This window comes from Dermacentor albipictus, chromosome 4 (assembly GCF_038994185.2).
Source record: "Dermacentor albipictus isolate Rhodes 1998 colony chromosome 4, USDA_Dalb.pri_finalv2, whole genome shotgun sequence".
Classification (NCBI taxonomy): domain Eukaryota; kingdom Metazoa; phylum Arthropoda; class Arachnida; order Ixodida; family Ixodidae; genus Dermacentor; species Dermacentor albipictus.
Window position 1 is genome coordinate 171,099,625 of NC_091824.1, and position 18,591 is coordinate 171,118,215.

At 43.4% G+C, this 18,591-nt stretch overlaps 2 protein-coding genes across 5 annotated transcripts in view; one reads left to right on the forward strand and one right to left on the reverse strand.

The window, feature by feature from the left end:
• LOC135902448 (normal mucosa of esophagus-specific gene 1 protein-like) overlaps window positions 1–4,245 on the reverse strand; it is a 28,533-nt gene extending 24,288 nt beyond the window's left edge. The window contains exon 1 of the mRNA XM_065432529.2: window positions 4,179–4,245. The gene's annotated coding sequence lies outside the window, so the exon portion shown is untranslated. The remainder of the gene's footprint in view (window positions 1–4,178) is intronic.
• LOC135902447 (cytochrome P450 4V2-like) overlaps window positions 1–18,591 on the forward strand; it is a 160,504-nt gene that overhangs the window by 79,398 nt on the left and 62,515 nt on the right. For 2 of the 4 annotated variants that reach the window (XM_065432527.2, XM_070537807.1), the window contains exon 1: window positions 5,567–6,221. The exons of 1 other annotated variant lie outside the window; for it this stretch is intronic. Coding sequence is in view for 1 of the 3 variants with exons in the window: in XM_070537807.1 (XP_070393908.1) it covers window positions 5,607–6,221 (615 nt within the window). In the remaining 2 variants the exon portion in view is untranslated. Of the gene's footprint in view, window positions 1–5,566; window positions 6,222–12,354; window positions 12,510–18,591 lie in introns of those variants that run through there. One more of the 4 variants, XM_065432526.2, reaches the window with a different exon arrangement.

The window sequence follows — 18,591 nt, forward strand, 5'->3', positions numbered from 1 at the left end:
TCTGACTTGCTTTTTTGACCTTCTCAGTGTAATTAAAGTTTGTTTTAAATGTTCAACTGCGTTCGACCCGTTATCTAGCTGGACAGCGGACGCTTTGATCCCGTCAAGTGCGATCCGCGAGGCCAGCATAATGGCCATTGTGGAATAGCTGCAAACGAACAGGCTGACGCGGAAGCAAAAAAGGCGCACACTGACGGAACCATTGTAAAAATTCATTTTTCCCGGTATGACATTAACGCCTTGCTCCATACCTCCATTAAAACTTCTACGGCGCGACATTAAGACAACCCCGAACATCGACAAGAGCGCCTTCATAGACTTGACGCTGGATTACAATTCCGGCTTCCACTTCGGTTGCGAAGAATCCAGGAAACACTCATTCATTGATTACGGCTGGGTGTGGCATACACCCACCGATACCTTCACAAAATTGGACAAGCACGGGACCCTGAATGTAGCGTCTGTCACACTCTCGAGACAATAGCTCACGTACTTTGCGTGTGCCCTCAATATGTGGCCGAACGAAGAACACTCACTTGGACTCCCGCCCCTTTTCAGAAGAAAAGCTTTTGGGTGCGTGGAGGAGTGTTCACTGTGCCCAAAGTGCCATAAAATCACTTTTGAACTTTTTAAGTGAGACTGGTTTAGACGATCGCCTCTAGAAGCTGTGAGACGTGCCGTCAGTGCGAAATGTGTTTGCGCAATAACTTTTTGTGACAAGATTACTCGTTCTATGGACAAGATTACTCTTACGTGTATTGCGTCTACACTGCGCATCCACATATTGGACAACGTGTATATAGTATCTCATTGTACCATAACATAATCACCCGCCACCTACCTTTCCCTGTATTTCCCACTTCTCCTTTCTCCAGTGAGGAGTAGCAGGCTATAGACCCGCTCTCCAGGCCGACCTCTCCTCCTTTCTCTTCATTAAAATCTACTCCTCCTCCTTGCATTGTCGCCATATATAGCGTCGTATTTATTGCTGGCCCAGAGTGCGGAGATAATGACATTGCCTTATCCTGCCACCAGCGCCACATTTATTTCTCAGACACAAACTCGCTTCATAGCACAACCACGGATAGTGAACGCATAAAGGTACAAACGATCAAGCAGTTTCATCGTCGTGACAGCTGTCGACCAAACAAACATTCGAGTCTGTTGTCAAGGTGCTTATTGTCGATTGTCATCTGCCGCCTTAGCCACGCTTTCGCCATAATGCATGCGTACGGGCGCCCTGTTTCTGCTCGCAGTGTAGCATTAGCGTCCACATTCACACGACTAAGGTTTTCCAGGTGCTTAAATATCTTGATTATATATACTCTTAAATTTAATATTTAAATATAATATTTCGCGTTCTATCGGTGTCATCTATTCACGTTTTTGGCAAGACCGCATTATCTTTGCTGTTTGACATGACTGGTGCGCCGCACCCACTTTTGAAAATCGCCGTTAAAATAGAGGGGGACGAAACACTGCCATTGTTTTGTCTCTCATGCACCGCTCTACAGCTCCGAAATGGGAAATCTCGGACAAGAAATTCAATGGAACATTCTCGACCTCTCATAAGGAAAGATATCTTATTGCAAATTATTTTGAACATATGCACACACACTACTCTAAACATCGGAAGCTTGTTAGGCTGAACCACGGAAATAAGATCAATTCCCGATTAGGTGACAATTACTGTGCCAGCTCATGAGAACCCGCCTGGGAACTTGCCACAAAAACAGAAGGGTTTGGCCTTCTAACGCTCAGCACGAGGTCATGAATTTGCTCTCCGTTGTGAGCGGTAATATTTCGGTAAAAATGCACAAACATTCATATTTCAAAACATAAAAAAAATTAAAGAAAGAATAGAAATGGAAAAACAATTTCAAACAGTTTGGCTACACTACTCGTCACTAACAAACTAGACTACTCTTAAAGGGCCCCTGAAACGGTTCGGACAAATTTTGTAGACGCGTAGGGTACAGCTTAAGTAGAACATTCGCACCACAATTTAAGTGAAGCGTTACGTATTAATGGAGCTACAAGCTATTAGAAGTTACCCTCCTCCCCAGCCACGCTTTTCCTCCTCAACTCGTTCGCCGAGCGAGCGGGGCTAAGCTCCGCCTTCACTGGTCCTGCGTCACGATGCGACGTCACATCGTCCACTTCCGGTTGTTTTGGAGCCCGCCCCCGCCCGCGCGAAACCTCTCCGCTAGCCGCTTGGCTGTCGACCCCAAGCGAGAGCTATCGAAGCAGCGTGCGTTGCGAGCATTCTGTCGTAGCGCCGAACGTGTCTGGTATTCCGTTAACCACAGGCAAGCTGGTCATTTCGGCAAATGACTGGATGCATAAACTCAAGCTGATGAAGGAACTTTGGCGGAGACGTACGTGAGTGGCCTGATCGGTCTGCACGGTCTAGAAACTTGTTGGCGCAGCGCTTAACCAGCCAAACAAAGCGCTAATATTGCTCTAACCAAGTGTAAAACATTTTAAACATTTAAAAAAACAACGTGTTGATGATTACACTCCTGCGAAAAATACGCACCGGCAGCAAAGAAGAATACGCTTCGTTGCTGCTACTGTGTATGGTTGAGTTCTATGCCTCCAGGTGGCTGCACCATGCAGACCATTCACATTTGCCCTTCTGCTCATCTCGGCTCATCCAGTTACGGCACAGTCAAGCGGCCAGACCCTGTCCCCTTGCGCTTACGTTTTCCCTAATACGGGACTCGCGAAACGCTATGGCGTTAGTAATCTTCCGGTGTAAAGTGACGGCCATAAACGCGCAAATCCTGGCGCCGATCGTATAGCGGCAGTCCGATGCGCAGCAGCCAGTTCGCTCGTACGCTGCCTTGCAGAAGGACACGATGTCGCAGCTTGACATATTGCCAGTCGCTACGTTTGCAGTTTACAAGGCAACAAAGTCGAATCATAGTGCTCGCGAAAAGACCGAGACCAACTATGACCGCGGAGCTCTCGTCAAAATGGAGTACGTTGTAACACAAGCAGACGACACTTGCTGTGTGCCGGAAGTGCTTAAGTGTACTGAAAAATTGTTCTTGTGCATTCTCTTTATGCTACTTTCTTTTTATAAAAACAAATTAACTAACATTCCAACTATTACGAAGATCATTTGTTTGCTATAAAGTTGGAAAAATTATCGATCACGCGCCCTGGTCAGCCAATCGGATAGCTCGCCCCACTGACGTCATATGGGTGATTTCGCTCATATGGGTAGGGGCGGCTTAAAATTCCGCCGAGCAGTGCGCTGCGATCGGCAGCGATGTGCATTTTTAAAACCTTATAATAAATTACACGCTTTACGCAGAGCACTTAGATGTGTCAATTAATGATCAGAAGGACCTACTCTAACGACTCAGTACGTTTGTAGAAAATCGTCAAAAGCGTTTCAGGGTCCCTTTAAGGGCGCCAAACATCGCACCTTGAACCAAAAGTAGTCGCATTTACTAAGAAATGGCTCTATAAGTTCTTAACAGATCAGTTAGTAACATGAAATAAAAGACAAGAAAACGTACGTAAGTAAAGTGAACTGAGTAAAAGGGAAAATCGTTCCTTCTTTACTAACTGTTTACCATACACAAAAAATGAAGCAAAAGAAAGACAAATGTTTTAAAAGGAAGGGAAGAAAGTACATTTAAATTCCCGGCCGCAATCAGTTGTAACAATGTTGGGGCATCCGAAGCGGGAAACCCATGCTGAAGCGAACGCTTTGGAGACCATTTCCGCAGTGATGTCCGGACTGGGCGCTTCTTCGGCCCAAGATTGAGTAGATAATATGATCGAAACGCTCAGTTGAGTGTCAAGAATTGTTTAGAAAATCGCTGCATCGGTTTCAAAAGACGCTGCTGAATGGCAGCTGTGAACATAATCCTTAAATATCTGTAGCAAACTTTTATACCGTGTGGCTCAGTTAATATTCGCCAAGTGATTCAAATAAAACAAAAAGATTTAAGAAACACGGTGCAAGACACCATTTTATGATCTACGGTGTTCGGTCGTCAGACCTCTGACGACCAAACATGGATCTTTAAATCGTATCTCGCACTGCGTTTTCTATTTCTCTCTTTAAACGACTTGGCCAACCTTAGCTCAGATACCCTAAAAATAAAGTACCTACAGTGGTGTGCCCTAAACATAAAGTACTGACGAATCAATCAACTTACCTGCAAGAGTTGCTGCAGGCGCCCGAGTTGGTACGTACGCGATGCCACCGAGGCAGTAATGGACAAAAAATAATATTGCTAGGCTATTTCCGGCTCGGGCAAACAGAGGGCGAGGAAACGCGCGCACGCGCCGATTGGCTCTGCGGAAGCGCGAGTTGCATCGAGAACGGCAAACGGCTTCCGAGGGCCTCCACACAGCGGGCGCCGAGAACGAAAGAGCCAGCGCCTGCGGCCTCCGGCTCTCTATGCGATCGGGTTCCGCTGCAATGACCACTTCAAGTGCAATGTCCGCGTTCAAACAGGCGAAACAAAGAATAGACGCACGTCACGTTCTGTTATCGAAGTGCAGGGGGCGGGTTCCCCCTTGCACCGCAATTGCGTCCGAATGAGAAATATTGCTACCGATTGGCAACTTTCTAGCGATAACACCTTCGAGCGAATCGACCTATCCCAAACGCGTCGGCATTTCGACAGCCGGGTATACCTGAGAGGCAAACCATTGTCTCATAAACATATACCAATTTCTACGCATATTTTTGCGACGAGTGTTGTGGAACAGTGCTGTATGGTGTACGAATAGCAGATCGGGAATGCCTGCGTTGCTGGTCACGAAAGGCAGTGGGCATGCCACACCGATTCCATGAGTATACTATTCGTAAGCTGTAGGCCAACGTCTTTGTCCGCATGATAAGTGGCATGTAATGTGCTTTCAATGTACGGGTGTTCATTCAACAACAATGCGCATTTTCGTTGACGTTGTTGACAAAATTTTGATTGCTTAAAAATTACGCATAAAATCATGTTATGACAAGTACAAAAGACGAGTGCGGAGGTAGAGGTGATCAAGACATTTGACCTTCGGCATTTTACTTTGATTAGTTGTACACACTGCGGCCTCACATATAGGGCTGTTGCAGAATTTGGCCAATAGGAAGGAAACATTGGTAAGGTGACGTGTGCTATAGAAATCGCCGATCAAGTCACGATGCATTCATAAGCGTACAAACATCAGAAAGAAAGCAATCCTAATGTATACTATTTGAAAGAAACTGACTAAACAGCTAATATACTTTTCGGTAACAAGAATTGGATAAAACTAAAAACCCCTTGAGCATATGTGAATGGATGATCACCGTTACGGAATTCCATTGTTCGGCAGGGGCGGCGATAGAAAAAAAATGTGTGTAAAGGCGCGCAGACAGCCTCTTTATCAAACTTTGAACAATTGTTTGCAGCCATTACAGCTCCCTCGTAAAGTAATGTGCTAGAAACAACAATAATGAAAAGAAAAACCCGCCAGGAAGAACGTGTTGGCAAGCAAAGGTGCAATAAGCGCGATATGAACGCGCTTATTGGAACGCGATATGAACGCGCTTAGGTGGGCCCGGTAGCTGCGCGACAGTGCAGTCTACTAATCCGCTGCTTTTCATGATGCAGGTGTTTGCTCTCGCCGTCCGCCTACTTCTAACCGTTCCACCGTCTGCCTCATGTGGATCTGTGCCTTCCGCGAACCTGCCCTACCACAATCAACACATCTCGGATCAACCCGCAACGTCATCAGAGCTGCATGCGCCATTACTGCCATCAGTCTACCGCATCTCGGATCATCAGTGGACAACCCCATCGCCAGGAACATCATCCGCTGCTGCTACAAAACGCGTGCGCTCATCGCCACCACTCTGTGGGCCCGGTAGCTGCGCGACAGTGCAGTCTACTAATCCGCTGCTTTTCATGATGCAGGTGTTTGCTCTCGCCGTCCGCCTACTTCTAACCGTTCCACCGTCTGCCTCATGTGGATCTGTGCCTTCCGCGAACCTGCCCTACCACAATCAACACATCTCGGATCAACCCGCAACGTCATCAGAGCTGCATGCGCCATTACTGCCATCAGTCTACCGCATCTCGGATCATCAGTGGACAACCCCATCGCCAGGAACATCATCCGCTGCTGCTACAAAACGCGTGCGCTCATCGCCGCCACTCTGTGGGCCCGGTAGCTGCGCGACAGTGCAGTCTACTAATCCGCTGCTTTTCATGATGCAGGTTGGTGATAAATTTTCTCTGTTCGCTAAAAAAAGTAGTAACCTTTTCCTGATGCAGCTACCGAGCCCTCAGTGCTGTGCCTGTATTGTTGCCGAATGTTCGCATGTTATTCGTATTCTATTGCTATTGTCGGGTGACGTAGAAACTAACCCAGGCCCCGACCGTTTCGCCACAGTACTTGCCGAGCTCCAGAAACTAACTGCCGGGCAAACCGCGTTATTGTCTGATTTACAAGACATTAAACAACAGCTGAAAACTACTGACACAACATTGGCCGACCTAACCAAACGCATGGACGCTCTGGAATCCCACTACACTACCCTTTCTGCTCTCCACTCTGAAATAGGCACCCTGAAAACTTTAACAACCGAACTTACCTGCAAGGTCGACAAACTGGAAGCACGAGTGGACGACGCAGAAAATCGCTCCCGTCGTAACAATCTCATTTTTTACAATGTTCCGGACACTAACCCCGCTGAAACCTTTGCAGACTCTGAACAAACCGTCATTCGCCATTGCTCTCAACAACTAGGCTTTGACATCGACCCTCATTTAATAGAGCGTGCTCACCGTCTCGGGCGTCACTCATCTAATCGTACTAGGCCTATCATAGTAAAATTCACATCGTCCAAAACTAAAGAAAGCATTCTATCATGTGGTTATAAACTTAAAGGCACGAACTACAGCATTGGTGAAGACTTTTCCGCTTCTGTCCGTAACACTCGCAAAAATCTTGTAGCCTATGCCAGATCGGTATCCGATAAGTTCTCCCTGCGCTTCAAAACTTTGCACATTGGTCCGAAACGCTACACATTCGATGAAGCTTCACAAACAGTAAAAGAAGTGAAATAGCAATCATCTCACCGTCAATCGACAGGCCATTCTAAGCATGTTCAACAACAAGCACTTTCATTGTCAGCTATTTTTTCTAACGTGCGCAGCTTCATTTCAAAACGCGACATTATTTCAAATATCGTCTCATCTTCCGCCAGCAACCTACTAATCTTGACGGAAACGTGGCTAAACAGCGACATCTGTGATAGTGAAGTCCTTGCCGACCTGCCTAATTTCCGTGTCTTCCGCAAGGATCGCCCAGATAGGAGGGGAGGGGGAGTACTGATTGCAACCAGACATGAACTATCATGTACAACCATTAATATTTCATCAGACATAGAAATGTTATGGGTCTTATGTCACGCTTCACCTCAGTCCGTTTTGATTGGCGTTTGCTACAGGCCTCCTAACAGTCCGGATTTCCCCACAAAACTGAATAATGCAATAAATGAAATTAAAACGAAGCATCCAAACACCTGTACTCTTTTATTTGGAGACTTCAATTTCCCGAGTATTGATTGGCATAATCTAACTACCACAGGTAACAGAGATGCTAACGAATTTCTTGATGTTTGCCTTAATTTTAATCTTGTTCAAATTATATCGGAGCCAACCCGTGTATACTGAGGACTGCGCTAACATTCTCGACCTAATATTAACGGATAATCCGGAATACGTTCATTCCATCACGCATCTACCAGGCGTCAGCGATCACCAAGTCATACAAGCCGACTTCACCATTAAACCATTTTCACGGACAACTAGCAAACGTACCATCCGGCTTTATGATAAAGGAAACTATACTGCCATAAATAATGAACTTCGCACATTCTTACCCCGTTTTCAGTCTGACTTTAATCAAAGAACTATCCACGATAACTGGCACTTGTTTAAGACAAAAATTGAAGGTTTGGTTGACAGGTTTATTCCGAGCATAATTATAAGAACTAACCCCCTAAACCCTTGGTTCACAAACTCACTAAAACGCCTTGAAAACAAAAAGAAGCGTCTTTTTCGTTCAGCCAAGTTGCGGCCTAGTCAGAACGCTTGGGACAAGTATTATGCAGCGGAAAAAACTTACCTACAAAATGTGCGAGAAGCCAAGCACTCTTTCTTTCATTATGACCTGCCAAACATGTTGTCTACTAACCCCCGTAGGTTCTGGCAAGTCATTAATCCCCAGAATACACGCACAATTTCCCTCACCGATGCATCAGGTGAAACTATCCGTGAATCCGAATGCGCCAACATTTTTAACGCAGCGTTTTCATCCGCTTTTACTAATGAAATCGATCCGGTTGTTTCTTCAAACCTCGCAATTATTCAGGATACAATGCCTTCGCTTGTATTTTCTTCAGAAGGGATTTTGTCCCTAATAGAAAACTTAAAGCTTTCATCCTCTGCTGGCATTGACAACATCAACGCTAAGATTCTGCAGAACACCAAAGATACATGTTCATCCCTGTTGTGCATGTTATTCACTCAGTCACTCCTCACAGGCCAACTGCCCAAAGAATGGAAACAAGGGAAGGTCGTTCCAGTCCACAAATCAGGTAACAAGAACTCGCCTCTAAATTACCGTCCCATTTCTCTAACTAGTATTCCCTGCAAAATCATGGAACACGTCATCTATACTCACATCATGACATTTCTCGACTCGAATAACTTTTTCAATCCTGCCCAGCACGGGTTTCGCCGTGGTTACTCCTGCGAGACTCAGCTTGCCGCTTTCTTACACGATCTGCACTCTAACCTTGATTGTAATCTTCAGTCTGACGTAATATTTTTAGATTTTGCTAAAGCCTTTGACAAAGTGCCCCATAAACGCCTTCTTATAAAGCTTTCCCGCTTAAATTTTGACCCTAATATACTAAAGTGGATTGAAGAATTCTTGACTAATCGTTCACAATTCGTCACCATTAATAATAGGAATTCTAATTCAGTCTCTGTAACTTCAGGCGTCCCACAAGGATCCGTGCTGGGCCCGCTACTTTTTCTAATATACATAAATGATTTACCATTAAACGTAACATCTAGCATACGTATGTTCGCGGATGACTGTGTGATATATCGTGTTATTAATTCCACCGCTGACCAATCTTCTCTTCAAAGTGATCTTGATGCAGTCCAGGACTGGTGTAACGAGTGGCTAATGGAACTTAACCCGCGTAAGTGTAAATATTTGTCCATTCACCGTCGCCGTAATTCCCTCCTATTTCCTTATGTAATATCTGAAGTTCCGGTAGAACTAGTTCATTCATACAAGTATTTAGGAGTAACAATTTCGAGCGATCTTTCCTGGAATCCTCATGTTACTAACCTAATATCATCCGCGAACAGGACTTTAGGATTTTTAAAACGCCATCTGCATCACGCTCCTCAACATGTAAAATTGTTAGCCTACAAATCATTTGTCAGGTCAAAACTAGAATTTGCATCGCCTATTTGGAATCCTCATCAGGCATACCTAATTAATGATCTTGAATCTGTACAAAATCGCGCCGCTCGTTTCATCCACTCATCATATTCCTTTGACATCAGCGTTTCCTCCTTAAAAACTGCATCCGCATTATCCCCCTTATCGCTCCGTCGTCGCATTGCCAGCCTAGCTTTATTTCACAAATTCTTTCATAGCCATATGCGCATCCCACCTTATATCCTTCCTCCTACACGCATATCTCACCGCACCAGCCATCAGCTACAGGTTGCCCGTCCACGCGCACGCACTGTCACGTTTTCAAATTCTTTTTTTCTTCGCACAGCTGCAGACTGGAACGGCCTTCCTAACGACGTTGCTGTCATTATGTGCCCATCCAAGTTCACCGAAAATGTAAAAAACTTCCTGTTATTGTGACTATGTATTTTTATTCTTGCCACCCCTTATGTAACGCTCCATTTATTGGAGCCTTTAAGGTAATAAAATGAAATGAAATGAAACATCTTTTTTTGCATCCTGTTACGTGGCCAGGATGTACGGTTTGTGTTTGCTAAGCGACGGGCTGAGGCAAGAATAGTCGCCAGCCAAGCGGGCCTGCAGCGTTTACGATGCGCGGGCATATCTTGCCGCAGACGAACCGAAGAGAAATGCTAGGGCAACAGACGCCTGAAAACATTGCTCTGCTTGCTGTAAAGCTGTAGCTCCAGTCCAATATTGTTTTCAGGCGGAGTTTGACGAAAGTTGCGACACTCAACCTTCCCTTTAGCCTCCTAAATGTATAGCCTTTACATCGGTCTATTTCATCTAAATACATGGAAATGGAGAGAGGGTAGGCTGTAATTTATGTGAAAATAAATCTAAAAGAATGCACTGAGGTCAGCGAGAAATAAAACTACAGCCTACGGATAGGTATACACGAGGATGTGGCAAAAATGAAGGGCATGGGCGTTGATAAGGAGAACAAAAGGGTATGATTATGTGAACAAATATCTCTTCTGGAAAAATGGCTCTGCTTAGAATCGGATGAATCAATTTCGATGAAATTTGTTGGGCTTATAGGGGCAGGCTGAATGTTGGAACTGATGAAGCCGAATTTCCGCTTAGATTCCCTATTCGCGAAATTTAACGAAAGTTTTCGAGATGGGAACATGACAGTATTTCAAGCAGTTTGACATTAAACGCATAAAACAGTGGTTTCTTAAAAAAGTGACTGGATCGCCATGCATTTCGACGGACACTTCGGAAATTAATATATCGGAACTGGTGCTGCCCAGATAATTCGTTCCAAGAGGATACGCCATGCAAGCTCAGCGGCTATAAATCATGGACTGAAATATGTGTAGTAATGTAATTAATTAAACGTCAATTAGCGTAATTACACTAATTATTCAATTGAACGTTTTGATTCCCTATAGAAGTAATGGTCGCCTCAGCGAGTGATTTAAATCAAGAGTTAGAATTATGCTATCTGCCATAGGCAACCTTTAAAAAAATTGGTGCAGCTAAAAAATTAACAGCCTGTATATAACGAGAAGCAAGTTGGTAATATTACAAACTGATTCTATTGCTGCGTTTAGAGAAGACCAAGCCGAGTGCATATGGAGTTGCTCGAAATCGTTACTTCGATTTGGCAAAAGTTGGTGAAGCAGTCGTAATGAATACGGAGAATCAGATTGAGAATGCTATAGTTATGGGAACTTTTAAACACTGGGAGCGCAAGATTAAAGAAAGCAGATATCTGTACTCATTAGAAAGCTATGGCGTCGTAATATTGGCGTCTTAAAGATTTTGAAACTTTGCACTGTTTGAGCTTCTTTTTATTACAGAAAATGTAGCAGTTACACGAGAACAACTGTTTGTGGGTTCGACCTTGATCGTTTAAGCGCAGTGGATTTCAGTCACGTATCTTCACTGTCCTCCTTCATCCTTCCAGCGCGTATAAACAGTAGCGCGCCTGCCGCACGCGCCCGCTACGGCATGCATGTTACGCCATATCCCGGCCACGGTGGCCGCATTTCGATGGGGGTGAAATGCGAAAACACCCGTGTACTTAGACTTAGGTGCACGTTAAAGATCCCCAGGTGGTCGAAATTTCCAGAGTCTTCCACTACGGCGTGCCTCATAATCAGAAAGTGGTTTTGGCACGTTAAACCCCATAATTTAATTTTAATGTTACGCCATATGCAATCTATATCTTTTACCGTTAAGGAGCTTGGCGTCGCATTGAACAAAGCGGTGGCCGCAGTAGCATTTCTACATGTGCCAGTTTTCTCTGACCGGCCGTCGGGCGGCTGTATCAAAGCCTTTGGGTTTGCTTAGTTGCTCACTTCAAAAACTGAAGCAGCTTGAACAAGAGCAGGTTTATATTACCCCACGATAGAGCTGCATATTCATCTCACGAGTAATTTAACTCCTTGCAGAGCCATCGTTACCCAGAATCGTCATCAGGTCCAAGTCTTAGCTCTCAGGAGAGCACTGTGCTCTTAAAATAAATCGCGATATCCAAGTCATTTCGTTAAACAGCTGCCATTCCTATAAGGCGCAAGCAGGTTAATATCACACCTGATGAGGCGTTTGCTTTGGATGTTAAAACAAACTGCCTCTTGCCTGCATCTTCAAAACTAACGGTGTCACGCTTCAGCTCGTTGGTTTTCCACTGTTTGCATGATAGCTAGTTAAGGATCTTTACTTGCCGTATACCTGGGCCAGCCTTCCGCTTGGGTGTCGCATACTGGGAGTGCATTAGCAATGACCTGCACGGGCTACACGCGAGCACGTCATGCCACGGGACCCTCGCTTTTCTTTTTGCTCAAGGTCGCCTGTTTCGAGCAAGGACGCATCGATCGAGGCTCGATTTGGTCTGCTGGGACGTGACGTGCCGTCGGGCCAATTCGAGCAGGCACTCGCTTGGTTGTAATTGATTTTCTTCTGTTTACTGACGGTGCGAAATGTCCACAAGATGGTCGTGACCGGGGTGACATCCCTGCTGTCACTGTAACCATTCCTTGCTCGAGAAGGTAGGCAACGTTATGGCCATTTCTGTAGTTGATGTTGTAGCATCGATATGCACTGGCAGTTTGAGGCAATAGAAAAGTGACGCGAAACGCCTAGCCCCTGCGCGTTAGTGGGCAACTTCATTTTGATATCACTCGTGTTCAGGGCAAATTATACCCTTTCGCCCAACATATAGGCGGGTCTAGAGGAAGATGCTCTTTACTGCCGAATTATGCACTTTACTGGGCGAATTGTCAGGGTTTATTTTACTTTATTATTTGTGTTTCTGCGCTGTCTACATGCCGGCCGCTTGACTGTACCCCCTTTACGCAGACATTTCTCAAAGGATAGAGCAGAAACGTGGAATCAAATACGTTATCTCTTGAATAAGAATTAGCTCTTTTCCCTAGGCTTACTATATAATATCTTAATAGATACTGAAGAAACACACTTTGACGTCGGTGGAATTAGAAAGAACATTACGTTTTTACCTACGCGTCGCGACGACATAGAGTGACTTAACGTCTTTATTCAAACTTCAAGCTCCACCATGCCGCAGTTGCAATGTCATGTACAAATGATAACTACAACTGCTGAGGTTATGTTTTATCTGCATCGATGGCCTACGAGGCACCGAGCACTGAAAATCTACGAGTACTTTGACCCCGAGGGGAGAAATAATAGCCAAGCTAGTATCGCGAACATGTCGATAAAAATTTAGTACTGAAATGTTTCCCGTAAGAATGTCATGTTCCTAGCTGCCTCACAGACTTTGCTTCTAATTAAATTTACATTTACTTATCCCTACTTGTTACTGGACTAGTTGGTTCATAGTTGTTATGGTGTGATAGGACGCGAAACAACACAAAAATAAAATCATCACAGGAAAGAACTTTAGGGAAGACGCTCTTCCCTGTCCTGTTCTTATTTCTTATCGTTTCGCGTTCTATTACACCATTGTATTTATTTATCTATAACAGATGGCTTTTAATCAAGTTGTACTGGCGGAAACGACTTTTATGAGTCAATTTGATCAGTTCACTGAGTTTTTATATATATATATATATATATATATATATATATATATATATATATATATATATATGTATATATATATATATATATATATATATATATATATATATATATATATATATATATGTATATATATATATATATATATATATATATATATGTATATATATATATATATATATATGTATATATATATATATGTATATATATATATATAAACATATATATATATATATATATATATATATATATATATATATATATATATATATATATATATATATATATATATATATATATATATATATATATATACATATATATATATATATATACATACGCAGGTAATGGACAGGCAGAAAACATATGGGAAATTATACGTTTATATATAGCTGAAATGTTGAAGTTATAAATCAACGGAAATGAAAATGGATTAAAAACAACTGGCCGCAGGTTGGATACGAACCCACGTTTTCGCAATACGCGGGTGGTGCTCTTATATGTATATATAGCAATTCCTATTTGTGCCTGCAAGCCAATATAACTTGCTTGATGAGCACGAGATCTTGCTAGCGAGCACGAATGGCCTTAATGCTTTACTAGGTCGCCGTTGTCACCATCTCCATTTCCCTCTGTATCAAGGCGTTTCTTCTGTCGAACTGTTCCCATAGTAGCGCGAAAGCCCAATTCTTGCCCGAGTCACCAATGGCGAAAACATCCGCATTTGTCAGCGAGCGCAACAACCTGCTTACAAAGGCTTAGCTGTGCGAGCACTGCGTGACAGCCTGGAAGTGGGTCAGCGAGGAACACGTTGAATCGATCCGAGTTGGTTCAACAAAGAGGCGGCAGATATTGATGACCGTTCTCTGAGAGGCAAAGAAGCGCTTAACCTGACAACGCTGGACCCACATATAGCTTGCCTCGTAAATAGGCTTAATGCGTCGGTGACAGTGACCTTCTGTCATTGGAGCTATGCTCCACATATTATCGCTATCGGGAGACAGCTGCTGCTCACGCTGCAGAAGACGAGGGCTGTGTAAGATTTCTGCAGGCCATGATGGAGCGTCTGGGGCAATAAAACTTCAGGCGCAGCTTCCTTGCCATGGCTCAATGCATGCCGGATAATAAAAGCAGATAGACTGCTCATTGCAAGTTAAAAACAAAAAGAAAGAAAAAGAAAAACGTGCGCTTTGATTCAGGTGTATAAGGAAGGTAGTTAAAGTTGCTCGAGCTGGTCATGGGAGTTACCAATGACATAATTATGCGAAAAAAAAATGTGAGGCAGTTTCTACGAGGTTACACTAGACTGTTATGAGACTAGTCGCAGACATGAGTGTGTCATCGTACAAAAAGTCACTTTTTTTAAGTTGACGAGCTAATTAAAGGGTACGTACAGTAATGGATAAAACTAGACTGAGCAGCAAGTGTTATGGAGGCGACCGGGACATGACACTCCTCAAGCACATTCTTCAAATAATACTTTACGATAAATCCAACCAACCACATTGGGAGATTGAAAAGGTGCTCCACACAATAAGCAAGAAGAAACCTTCCTCTCGACCTGAAAACTTTTTGAATTAGCCCGCGACTAAGATGGAGCGGGTTGCTGTCGTCAAGCAGTCCGTCATCGAAGAAGGGGGTAACCAGGTAAAGCCTTCGCACATGCCTTTATAATACAAGAGACTTCAGGCGATTTCTTAAGCTCTGAAGTCTTTATCAATTAAATGGAATATAATAGACGTTAGACAGGCCTTTGAATGCACCCGGAATGTCCACGATGAGTTCGCGAGGTAACAGCGCAGTGATAGCAGACTCTTGCTGATTTGCTAATGTTGGTCTTTCCGTTGATGTTTGTAGCGTCCTTGTGGTGCACTCAAGAGTGGCTGCACAGTTATTCCAGCTGAAAACCATCAAAGGTGGCTTGACATACAACTTTCGAATAGGAAGGACACGGAATGGGAAGACTGGACGTTTCAGTATTGTTATTTCGCACACCATGTTTTAGCCAAGCAAATAAGAATCAGTCAAGTTGGAGGAAAGCTAAAACCTGATTGATGCCAAGAACATGCTTTCCACAAAAATTAACCGAAAACACATCGTTATGTTTGGGCTGCCAACACTTCTCAATGCGAACACAATATTAGTGCGAGGTCGCCGTTATAACTCTGTTCTTCTTTAAATATTATAATTTAAAATGCCGAAGTAGTTACCTTTTATTGTTGTCTACGTCCTTCACCTTCCTTTGTTCAAACTGGACGTGCTATAATATATACATTTACATTTTAAATCTGTGATTTCTTTTTCACTAATATGAAATGATGAAGGAGGTTGGCTCCATTATTGGCGCTGGAAACTCCTTTGCACAGGGCAAGGAATACAAAAGCACACTAAAGTGATGTGCTCTGAATAAAGTCAAAGAGCACGCACATTTGCAAAGTTCTACCCACAAAAGAAAGAAGAGTAAAATGACATTTAAGAGGCATACACAGTTCCGTAAACGAGTGAAAGCGTACGACTGAGTCTGCAAACATGCACATAAGTTCAATTCATATATACGCAATAAACACATAACTATAACAATGTCAGACGTGAGCTACACTCATGCAACATGCCAGGAAACCTGTGGTACTAAAAGAAGTAACAGCGGGGCCAACCCAGATACACAGATTGCTTTAAAAATATTTTAAATGTCACAAGTGGTGCTCTTTTCTGGAGGTCTGAGTCAAAATACATCTTCGCAAATTGCATCTTTCAAAGTATGGCTGACTCAAATCTTCATCTGCATTGCGTCACGAATGAATAAAAAAAAAATACGTCTCAGAACCGATAGAGTTTTGGTGACAATATTATACTTAGACGGGGGATAGGAGAACAGCTTACGAAGTCACGTTATGGCTGGCTCGGACTTTGAGGGTTGAGGTAATGCGGGGGCACCTATTGTACATAAATGTTGAAAAAAAAGCGTGTCTCTACATTCTGAGGCAGTCTGAAATACAGCAGGACGTGAGTGAGTTAAGATTGATTGATTATAAATGGTGCCAAAGAGCGAAAACAAGATAATCGGAGAAAGACGCTTACTTGGCGGTACCTTTTATTGTAATGAGCATGGTATTTGTAGACAACAGAAAGCACAGATAAGACAGTATCAAGGTACACGTGTCTTTCAAAATATTTCCATAATACTTACCTTTCCTTTTTCCCTTCTCTCGCTCTCTCTCTTCCATATTGCTTAAAATATAGGAATATTACGGTAAGCGCAGCAGCTGATCCGAAGGAATCTTGCCATGTGCCCATGAGTTCTTTAGAAATACTAAGCTGATTTTCATGCGAGACAGATGATGGCCCACTTATATAACATTCTCTGTCTTAACAGACTTCAAAGAACGCTAGGGTGCAGCTAGAAAAACATCTGGGTGTGGAAGCGATGCCAGCTAGCTTTGCCGTAGCGCTCCCCGATTCGCATAGTGCCCAATTAAGTGGATTTGTATTGATTTAAGCAGAAACGGGAACAAGCGCTGAGCGACGCTATTCCATTTATCGATCGGCAAGCAGTGAGGGCAAAGTTCTAGGTCTTGGTGTCGTGAATGCTCTATCGCATAAACAATCGGCTAGCCTACCGTATATACCGGAATATAATGGCAGCCGCAACGTTGGTTACAATCCCAACGTCTGACACACTGACCGGAATCAAGAGGATAATGACGAAATGCGTCGTGCTATATTTGTGAATGGAAATGTAGCGATTTCGACGGGAAATTCTTATTTTTTATCTCAGCAAAAATAAAATGCCAGCAATTTATAAGAACCTCGATTGGTCCATGTGAGCAGATGGCGTGATTAATTCCAATACATAGGTACGAAGTTCCGTAGCTGATCACGGGGTCGCGGCTTTAATTTCCATCTATGACAGCCATATTTCGATGAGTTCAAATGTAAAAGAGCGTACGCACCTAAATTTAAGGGGACGCCAGGGAAGCCCAAGTGGTGAGAATTAATCTTGTTTAAAATATGATTATGCCGAAAAGCTTCCACACAGACTGAGGGGTTGGCGTCACTATAGGGCGCACTGACTATTTCTGTCGATTTTAGCCTAGTTTCAAGGTTCAAGCAGGAATACTAGCGTGATACAAACTACAGTGAGTTTCGAGAATGACGTCAAGTATAGTCTAGTATATTCTGCGTAAGAAATTGCTATCGCTAATGGCTACAATGTCTATGAGCTAACTGCTCCTTCACTACATGGCAACGTTATGCTGATATATACAGGTAATGAAGACATCGCGAAGTATCAGAGTGGTGGAAACGGCATTGAAATAGGCAAGAACAGTTTTTTTTCTAACTAAGCAAGAGCGACATCTTGTCTTATGCAAATCAGCCTACAAGAATGAATAAATAATTTTATTTTCAAGAGGATACTGCTTCGGCCTAAATGAAGGGATGAGGGCTGGTAAGGCAAGACAAGAATCGGATCGGAAAACATTTATTGGGCTCTAGAAAAGAGATCTTTGCGGCTTCAGACGGCCTCTTCCATCTTCTGATGGATTCTTCTGTCTGCAATCACAGGGTTGGTGCCCTAGTCCAAGGCTCCACTGAGTATGGCCAACCCGCGAGCTCGCTCTACTAGGCGCTTTTGGCCGTTCAAGCTTACGCTGGAAAGCATACTCTCCCACTGTTCCGCACTCGGGTTTTTAATTTTATAGATAGTTGGGGACTCAATATTTTGACAGGCCCATGATATGTGGTTCGCGCTTGGTCAATTGAAGGAACGAGCGATGTAACTATAAGTAAGGGTTCTAAATTGTTGAAAAGTAGACCAATTTAGAAGGCATTAGATTTTTGTAATAAAAGAAAGACGTAATTCGTGATAGTGCCTCAAAAATGTTATCGTGCTACTAAACAAGCAAACATGTGCTTGCGCCATCAACGAACTTGTTGGCTGAACGCGTATATTTTGAAATATTGAAGAGAAAAATGTACCGTTGATTAGAGGCAGTATATGCGCGCTTGCAAAAAACTTGGGCGTTGTGTACTGAGCCAGCATCTCTAGTCAATGTCTGCTTTACAGAACTT